Source organism: Corvus brachyrhynchos, unplaced genomic scaffold (genome assembly GCF_000691975.1).
Source record: "Corvus brachyrhynchos isolate BGI_N302 unplaced genomic scaffold, ASM69197v1 scaffold46, whole genome shotgun sequence".
In the NCBI taxonomy this organism is placed as follows: domain Eukaryota; kingdom Metazoa; phylum Chordata; class Aves; order Passeriformes; family Corvidae; genus Corvus; species Corvus brachyrhynchos.
Window position 1 is genome coordinate 5855385 of NW_008238838.1, and position 9869 is coordinate 5865253.

The 9869-nt window shown below is 60.0% G+C and overlaps 1 protein-coding gene across 1 annotated transcript; it reads left to right on the forward strand.

Moving 5' to 3' along the window:
• The first annotated feature begins 29 nt into the window (after positions 1-29).
• On the forward strand, positions 30-2238 carry FXYD2 (FXYD domain containing ion transport regulator 2). The gene is made up of 6 exons (XM_017738528.1): positions 30-212; positions 828-866; positions 1004-1078; positions 1691-1727; positions 1876-1906; positions 2049-2238. The coding sequence occupies exons 1-5, from the start codon at positions 119-121 to the stop codon at positions 1898-1900; spliced, it is 270 nt and encodes an 89-aa protein (XP_017594017.1). The 5' UTR covers positions 30-118; the 3' UTR covers positions 1901-1906; positions 2049-2238.
• The last annotated feature ends 7631 nt before the right edge of the window (positions 2239-9869 follow it).

The following is a 9869-nucleotide window of genomic DNA, read 5'->3' on the forward strand; positions in this document are numbered from 1 at the left end:
GCCGCGGTGGGTGCGGCCCCTGCCCTTCCCTCCCCTCGCTCTTTCCTAAAGGCGGGCGGGAGCCCTGTGCCTCCCCTCGTGACTGCGATAAACATTACACCGAGGCCATTAATGTTTAATGAGGTTTGTCTCCCAATTAATGCGCGTTCCCGTGGGTGCCCACTCGCAGAGCGAGGCGCCCGCCGGACGACACGCCGAGGCCATGGGTGACGGTAAGGACAGACATATCTCCACGCGAGGAGAAGGGCTGGTCCCTCCCACCACGGGGGAAGCTCTCGATGAGGATTTGGGGTGGGGAGACGTGGGGATGGATCCTCAGAGCTCCACAGCCCTGTGGCACATCGGTGCCAGCTGGTGTTTGGCTTCTTGGGGTGATTTCTCCTTCCAAGCAGCTCCCAGCAGGGGGATGCGCAGTCAGGTAAGGTGGCTGACACAGTGATGAGCTTGCTGGCGTGGAGGGGGGTTGTTGGGGTGCATCTGGTGTGAGGTGTGAGCCTGAGGGGTTGTTGAGCCCTGTGCACTGCGGGAGCAGAGCCATGGATGGAGTCCTGCAGGCAGTGGCACTGCCCGAGGGCAGTGCAGCCGGCTCCCTGGATGCAGCTTCACCTGGAGCTCAAAGGCTCCCGACCATCCTGCAAATGCAGCCTGCAACTGCATCTCGTGAATTTGCCATGGACATTAAAGCCCCTGGGGTGGGACCCTGGAGTTTCCTGGCTCAGCTGCGTGCCAAGGAAGTCACAGCTCTCTCACTTGCAGTCCTCATTCCTGGTCTCTCCCGCTTCCACATTGAGGATGTGGCTCTCACTGGAGTTTCTCCTCTTTTCCAGAGCAAGTGCCCGAGCAGGGCGCGGACAGGTTCAGCTACGGTGAGTGTGCCCCGGGCAGCCTGGGGGCTGCGGGCAGGGGTCGGGCAGCCCCCTGCCACTCTGCCACGGGCTCTGCGCTGCGGGCTCAGCCCCACGCTCGGGCTGGCCTGACACCTCCTGGCTCTCCTCCTCCTCAGACTATGACACCATCCGCAACGGGGGGCTGATCTTCGCCGTCGTGGCTTTTGTGATCGGGCTCCTCATTATCCTCAGTAAGTGCCTGGGTGGGCTGGACACCCTTGGGCTCCGCTCCCTGCTCCGCTCAGCCCCCTGCTCTGGCCGGGAGGGGGCTGGGGGAAACCAACCCCGCCCCACAGCACCAGGGGTGGGCACAGCCTGCCCCCGGGGCTGCCTGGGAACTTTCCATCCAGGCACGCTCCCAGCGGAGAGCGAGTTGGGAGGGAGACCACGTAAATATTTAGTGTTTCCCTGCCAGCGCCAAGGCTTCAGAGGGAAGGTCACTCATTAAAAATAGCAGAGAAAACTCTGACATTTCCAGAGAGAGGAACCAGCGTTCCCAGAGCCCTCGGACCTCAGCAGCTCCCAAAGTGACACAGTGCTGAGTGTGCAGGGCACCCTGTGACCCTGCCTGGGTGTTCTGGCACTGCTCCGTACTGGCACCGCTCCGTGTGGGGTGGCCGTGGTGTCACAGCTGCTGCAAGGATGGCTCCCACTAATTTTAGGGAGAAAACCATGAAAACCAGCAGCATATGCACTCGTGGGACAGCTTGAGCAGAAGCCTGTGGCTGGGCAGTGCCAGGGCTGCAGGGGGGGTGTGATGGGGCTGGGGGAGGCTCAGCCTCAGTCGCTCCTCTCGCCCCCAGGCCAGCGGTTCCACTGCGGAGGGAGGAAGAAGAGGAGGTGGGTATTGCGCTGTTTTCAGGCAGCCTCGTCTCTCCTGCCTGTTCCAGTCCTGCCAGCTGGCAGGGCCGCGGGTCAGCCCGTGTTCCCCTCTCTCTCAGCCACGTTGCCCAGTGTAACAGTTCTCCCCTTGCTTTTTGCTCCACAGACAAGGGAACGAGGAAGAGCTGTAGGTGCAGGTAGGAGGCTCCAGCTCCCTGTGCTGGGCAGCGATGCTTTGGGGTACTCGTGCTTCAAGGGAAGTACTTCTGGGGGGCTCTTCCCGGGAGGAGAGGGGCTGGGATATGCTGGCCATGTCACCTTCCCTCTCTCCGCTTTCAGAGCTGCAGTGCCGCCATGGAAGCAGAGCTCCAGCCGAAGTCCAGGAGACCTGGCCAGTGGCCACCCCTCACCCCGCTCCAGTGGATCCATTACCCCGCAAGGCCAGACCGCAAATTACCCTCGTGCTTCCCCCTCTCTTAGACCCAGCAAGAGTTTCTTGGCTAATAAAGTTCAAGCTCTGAGAGGTTAAGCTCTGTGCCTGAGGCGTTTGAATCGCCCACTTTCCTGGGCCAGCGCCAATCACTTTTCTGCCCTGCAGGCGTCTTCCACCACAGACCCAGCAAAGGTCCCCGCTGGCTCCTCCGCAGCCCGAGGCACGGAGCAGCCAGCCGCCTCCGCCCTGGGTTTACCCCTGGGTTTTCTCCCAGCTGCAGGTCCTGGATCCTGCGGCACTTGCCTTTCCCTTAGGATGCCGAGGCAGGGGCTGGCAGCACTGTGGGGCTGTTTGTGTGCTCGTGTCTGGCTAGGATGGGGTTAATTCTGTCCCTCGCAGCCCTCGCGGTGCTGGGCTTTGTGTTGGGAGCTGGGAAGGTGTTGGTAACACTCCAGTTCTGGCTCCTGCCCCTCCTGCTGCAGGGGACACGGCCAGGACAGCCCCAAACTGACCAAAGGGACATTCCAGACCAGGTGACACCGGCTCAGGTACAGAAGAAAAGGGAAAGGAGGAGAAAGGGGGCTGTTCGTACGTCACAACATTTGCCTTGCAGAGCAATCCTGACTTCCCGGAGAGGGGCTGGACATCGCCTGTGGATGGGAAGTGGAGAATTTCAGTCTTCTGGGTTTCTTTTTTTTCCCTTTTCTTGTGTTCACGCTCCCTCTGCTTTCACTTTATAAACTGCCTTTATCTTGACCCACGCGTTTGGGTGATTTTCCCTCTTTTTAATCCCTCCCTGCCCTGCTGGGGAGGGGAGCGGTGGAGCAGCTCAGTGAGCAACTGGTGTCCAGCCAAGGTCAACCCAGCACAGCACCACGGAGCGTGATTCAGGCGTCCTTTTCGGTCGGGAACAGGGCTGGGATGAAGCACAGAGCTCTGTGTGAGCTCTCGGTCTCTCTCAGCTACGGATTCAGCCAGAAACGCCTCTTTCAAAGAGAAAAGGGGAAAAAAAAAGAGCCAAACTCTCCCGCAATTGGGCGGTGAGTGAGGAGGGAGGTTCGCTCTGTGTGCGGAGAGCTGGCCCGACACAGACACCTAGTGACGGGAGGGCAGGGCTGCCTGTCCCCCACCGGGCTGCCTGTCCCCCACCGCTGCCCCCCAGAACCTTCACCCCTTCTCCTGCAGGCCTGGGGCAAAGGGGCCCTCGGGGCACCCCAAACAAGCAGAGGAGGCACTCAGGGAAGGATGTTCGCTCTCACACTGTTAAGTCCAGGGGGTGTTTGACCAGGGAATGGTTTGGGTGAGAAACTCCAACTCAGGGGGTTTCCTCCCCTCGCCGGAATCCACTGTGGTTGTTCAGGTGTGCGAGGGGCTGCCTTCAGGGACCCCGACCATCCCAGCACAACGGGGATGGAGAAACCAACTCCCTGGGTCTGTTTGGGCTTCGATCGAGGTCAGACATTGACAGAAAAATAGGATTAACTGGGGGAAGGTTATTAGGCAAAATCCGTGCAATTTGTCTAATCTGAGGTGCTTATTTAACACAATAAGGAGATTATTTTGGAATATAATTTTGACTTGACACTGACCCACTAATAAAGATTCATTGCCGTTTTGCACAGCTCGAACAGGGACCTGAGTCCTTTGACTGAGGGAGAAAATGGTTAATGGTTGAGCTTGATGGTCTTAGAGGTGCTTTTCAAACTAAATGATCCTGAGATTCCATGAAAAGTACCTGTTTAACAGCACAAAAGGGTTTGGTCACACCAGAACTGCCCTGCCCACACCTCACTGAGTGTGGTGGGATTGTGTCCCCCAAAATCAGGAGCTGAAGGTCTCGGCAGACAGGAAGGCAGCAGGTGTGAAATGAGCCCGTCCTCAGCAGGATCTCACACCCTGAGCCCCAGGGCTTCCCTCCTTCCCGGCTCCCGAGCGTGCCAGGGCTGCAGCCGTGCCCTTCAGCTCCCCGTGAGCCCCGCAGACGGAACCCCCGCGGCTCTGGGGCCGGGGATTATGGGGAGCGAAAAGCCGTGTCTGGCTCCCGTGCGGGATCTCTGTCTCGGCACCAGATGGCATTAATGGCATTATTCTGCACGGCTTGGGGACTCCCACGTGTGCCCGCACCTGCACAGCCCCACAGCCCGGCCTGGGGTGAGCCAGGGCTGGGGACACCGACGGGGGCAGCGGCAGGGCACAACCCAGCACCCAAACCCTTGCACTGGGCGTGACATTTGGAGGGCTGGGTCTTGTCAGAGCTCCAGCTGCGAGCAGCCCAGCACCGTGCTCCTCCAGGAATCTGGGAACCGGGAACAGAGGAAAGTAAATGTGCCCTCCCTGTGCTGGGGTAGGGGGGGCTGCCAGCAGCTCTCCACACCTCCATAGTCACTTGTTTTGGACGTTGAGCCCTGGAGCTTTGGGAGAGGGAAGCTGGGGGCACCCCAGGAAAAGGCCACTGTGTCTCCTTCCTCCTGCCACTGCCCCGATGGGAGGGTCCTGCTCTCCCCACGGTGAGTCATTGTCCCCACTGGAGGGTGTCCCATGGACAAGCCCAGCCCCTCAGCCCTTTCCCTGTGCTCCCTCTGCTCCGTGGCCTCGGCGAGGAGGTGTTTGCCATCTCCCCTGAACCAGGCAATCTCGGAGGATTTCTCTCACAGCCCCTTGAGCCATTAATCTTCTCAAAGTAAATCTTTTCTGCGGCACAAAGGGGATTGGGTAAATAATACAGTGGACAACTGGAGTGCCCTTTTCCTCTGGGAAGGCTTCCAGACCCAAACAGTTTCCCCTTGGCGCTGGTTATTCCCTGTTTTCTTCGCCAGTCTCTGAATGGACAGGTACGAGGGAGAGGGGCTCTGGCCAGCTGTGGCTTGGCCTGTCCCTGTGCTTCATCCCTGACTGGAAGCGAGGACATGATGCAGCAGGGCCGGAACCGGAGGAGCAGCAGCCAGGGAGGAGCTGCCAGCTCTGCTCCGTGATGCCAGGGGCGCATTTCGCCCATGAGGAAACACGAATGCAAAATGTCTCCTCATTAGTTTAAAGAGGAGAGCAGCAAATGGTGACTCAGGGAGACAGAGAGGAACACTGGAGAGCGGAGAGATGGGCCGGGCTGGCGAGGAGCCAGCCACGCGCCTCGGCCTCCCTTTGTTCTGCTCCCGAAAAGGCAGCGCATCCAACAGCAGCAGCAGCACCACCTCTGCCAAAACAGCAGCGCTCCACAGGCTGGAATTATCCTCCAGCCCCAGAAAACGACATTCCAGCCCCCATTTCCGTGCTGCACGTGCCCCAAAGCGGAGATGGTTAGGGAATAACTGCTCGCATGAAGGCGGCCGGAGGCAGCAATGCTGTGGGAGCGACACCTGGGGATGGACAGGCTGGGTGCTCCCGGTGGGATTTACAGTGGGATGTGGCTGGAAGCAAAGGAGGGTCCCCATGAACCCAGTCCGTGTGTCTCAGGACCGTGCCTTGGAATCACAGAGGTTGGAAAACACCTCTAAGACCATTGAAGTCCATTAACCAACGCTGCCAAGGCCAGCACTAAACCGTGTCCCCAGGGGTCACATCTGTCTTTTAAATCCCTGTTTTAAATCCCTCCACCGCTGTCCTGGGCAGGCTGTTTAGCCCCCGGAGCGTGCTAAAACTGTGCAAAGCCCCTGGCGCTGGCGAGGACAGGGACCCCGCTCTCCTCCCTGCACGGGGCTCCCCTCGGCCAAGTCCCCTCGCCCCTGTCCCCGCTCAGCAACGGAGCGCGGCGACACTAGAGGGAACCAAATCCCAGCTTCTTGCCGGGAAAGCGGCTTTTCCTTGGGAAGCCGAGCATCCCGGCTGCCCGGCGAGGAGTTCCGGCTCTGGGTACGGGGGACACGGAGCCCTTCGCAGAGAACAGAACCACAGGATGGTTTGGGATGGAAGTTTAAAACTGTTCCTGCTTTTCGTGTCACTGCCTGTCCACAGTCACAAGTGCCAGGGATCCCTTATGGAGGCGCAGCTGTTCCTGTAGTGCACGACCAAGGGGCTTGAGTAGGATGTCATTTTTGGGTAATTGACCTGCTGGCGCCAGTTTGTCCAGGGGTTTGCCAGCCCTTTACGGAGGCACAAGCCCCTTGCCACCTCCAGGGCCACTGGAGTGCCACCACTCCATGTGGCAGCCGCCTGCTCCCCTCTGCCACTGGGGAGACTGAGGCACTGGGGGGGCTGCAGCCACAGGCAAGGTGGGGTCCTTCCCCCCTCAGCACCCACACAGGGCCAGCCTTGGGGCTGGGGGCAACTGGGGAGGAGGGGCACGGGGATCCAGGACAGGTTTTGCTGGAGGGAATCAGTCCCGGGCACGCCCAGTGCTTTTCCACCCAGGTGTACCCAGTAATCAGCCCAGCTGAAACCCATCCTGCAATCGCCCCGCAGCCGGTCCACCATGCTACTGGTGGGACTGGGCTGGAGGCGGCTGTGTGGGACACAGTTCGTGTCTTTGTTCCTGTGGGACAGTGAGGGGTCACAGCGGGCTGGCCTTGCTCGCCGGAGAGGTGCTGTGAGGGTAAGTTGGCGATGCGTGGGAAGGGCTTTGTGGCAATCGGCTCGCCGAGATAAGTAGCCCTGTTGTTTTAATGACTGCTTCCTCCGGGGATTTGTCTGCGAGGGCGGCCGAGGCCACGGGGCTGGGGCCCGGCGGGAGGTGAGGTGTGCCCTGGCCGGGGGGGATGTGGGGTGCTGACCCCGGGAGCCATGGGGGTGCTATGGGGACCCTGCTCTTGGTTGTTTTCCTCACGGTCCCTCTGTGTCCCTGCATGGAGAGTGGGTTTTTCGAGTATTAGTGGAATAATTGTCTTTAGGAGGAAATACCTCCCTGGCTAACGGGGTGGGTGAGCACAGGGCACTGCTGTAACCCCCAGAGCTCTGGGGGAGCCTGGAGCTGAGTGTAATTCTGCCCAGAGGTAGAACAAGTGCCAGGGAAGGGGGTGGCTGTTTTTGAAGGGCTGTGGGCTGCCTCGTGCCCTCAGGAGAGGCAGCAAGACCCTCCCCTGTGCAATTTCTGCTGTGGTGAAGCACAGAGGGTCCCCCCTCCCAGAGCCTGTTGGGGCTCAGAGCTGTGCGTGGGCATGTGTTGCTGTAATTCCTCCTGTGTCTTGTGCGGAGTTTGGGCCAGGGAATTAATTCCTCAGTATGAGCTTCACCTTTGAGCCGTGCAGCTGGGCCGGCTGCTGGCTCTGGCAGGCTGCTGGCTGCCTGTGAGCAGGGCAGTGGCTACAGGGAGCGTGAGACAGGCTTCTCCTCGCGAGTCAGCACTGGCCTGGCTTCCTGCGAGCCGCCTGTGCTGCCAAAGCACAGGTCAGCAGTGCCCAAATAATTACTGTGGAGATTTCCTGCCTTTCCTCATGACAGCCACACAAAGCACACGGTGCAGTTCTGGTTGTTAGCAGGACACCAGCTCTCCGGGCTGAGCACGCGTGCAAAGGCGATGCACAAACGCTTCCTGTGTGCATCCAAACGCGGAGCTGTGGAGAGGCTGATGTCCCCAAACGGTGGCTGGCTGCTGGGCAGGAGCTGAGCCCCAGGTGTGGGCTGGCAGGAGCTCCTGCTCCTGGAGTCCTGGCTGCCTGCCCGACGCTGCCAGCCCCGCACGTGGGCCGGGGCTCAGCGAGCTGGCAAAGGGCCTGGGCTGAGCGAGCCGTGGAGGAGCAAACGGGGCCATAGTGAATGGCACAGGCGGCTCAAGGACTCACCAGGCCTCCCCCAGTGTGACCCAGGCTGAGTGCTCGCCCCGCCAGGCTTAAGTTTTGACTCTGGTGATGCTTCCTGCCTTGCCAGCAGCTCCTGTCCTGGAGGAAGGAGCCCTTGGTGGGGGAGATCAGTGTGCTGGGCTGGTTCTCTGAGCTGGGGATGGTGAGGAAGCTCACGAGAGCTGCTGAACAGCCAAGGGAGCTAAAAATGAGCGGGCGAGCAGCATTTACTCCCCCTGCTCACATGCCTCACAGAGCTCCGTGGGGCCCCGTGGGTGCTGTGCCAGCGAGTGCCCGGCCAGCCCACGCACCCCCGTTTCATTCACTGCCAAGTGTGGGAGGGTACCAATCACACCTGAGTCCGATGCGTTGTGTGCTGGTTTGCAAAGTGCTGTAGCAGGTTCCGGGGCTGGCAGCTCGCTGGCAGCAGGCTGGGCTGTGCCGTGCTGCCATCCTGCAGCAGCTGCTGGGGAGGGAAGGGGGCAGATGCCTGGCATGTGGCTGGGGCTCCCCAGAGCCAGGGCTTTGCTGGTTGCCTGGGCATGGGCCTGCATACCAATTTCCCCGTGAAGTATCAGCGAACATCTGTACGGCGATGTAGGTGGCGATTGAAATGCACCTTGGTTCCTGGAGGGATGTGTGGGCACCGCGTGTGCATCAGCTGCTGCCTCGCCGCCTCTCGGGACGCTGGTGGCACGGCCAGGGGTGCGAGCGTGGGGCTGGTGAGCGGCACATGCCCGTGTGGGAGGGCTGTGACACCCACGCGCCGTGACAGAGCCGCTGAGGTGGCCTCGGAACGGGCTGGGGAGGGGGTGGTGACAGCGCTACCGAGCTCGGCAGCACCGAGGAAGAGGAAGCACATCCTTGGAGAGGAGGAGGGGGGAAGGCTGTGGTGTGCCAGACCCGCACAGCACGGGCAGTGTTTGCCCCTGTTTCTGCTGTTGGCACTGAGGGCTGGGCAGGGGTTAGGTGGTGGTGGCCTCGCTGTGCTTGTCACTAAAATGACAGCGTCTCTGGTGTGGGTGGCCTGGAGCAGGGAGGGGACGGGGGACACGGGGTGGGCATGGAGGATCCTGAGTCCTGGCAGCTTCTCCGTGTCCTTGGCTGTGTCCCCGCTCCGAGATGGGAACCTCCCACCCACGGGTACCCCCTTGGTGAGCTCTTCAGGGGACTTGTAGGTGAGAAGGCTTGCAGTGAATCCACGAGGGCTGGAAATGGCCAAGGGACTGTTGTTTTCCCAATTTCCGTGACGATAGTCGCGTTTTCAATTAAATCTAAACAGCGCTTTTTAAAAAATCCGAACGTAATGTTTTTCCTGCTGGTTGTTTTGTTTGAAATCTGAATGCTTTAATCTTTCTTTCTGTTTATTTTCCAACAAATTGAGCTTGTAAAGGCTGTTTTGGAAAGCAAAGAAAACCTGCTATAATCACTTCAAGGAAAGACACTCTGAATGCTCTAACGGTCCAGACAAATTGGCTTTGGTGCGACTAAGTCTTGGGGAGTACAAGCCTCGGCTTGAGCTAAGCCTTGGATAAATACACCCCAAAGTAAAGCATTAGCTGGTATTTGTTTGTTATTTGCTGGCTGGAGGGATGAATGTGTAATGAATCTGCTGGCCCTGTCTGGCTTGTGTCCCTCTCATGGGAGCAGCACGAGCTGCTGAAACCCTGATCTCCCACCCTCACAAGTGTCCAAAGCCAGGCTGGACAAGGCTTGGAGCAACCTGGTCTAGTGGAAGGTGTCCCTGTGGTCTGTAAGGTCCCTTCCAACCCAAACCATTGTATCGGTTTTGTCCCCCGGATGTTGGAAGAGTGTGCGGGAGGCCCGGGGAGCAGGAGAAGTGCCAGCTGCGCGTCCCGGGTGGCCCAGCTGTGCTGCTGCACCCGCAGCCCTGCGGCCAGGACAGGGCTCACCTGGGGCAAGGCTCCGCGGTGCCGCTTTGCAGGGCTGGGGGAGCGCGAACCGCGCTCCGGCCTCGCGGGGCTGCACCGGGGCCGATGGCCCGGGGGGGAGCGCAGC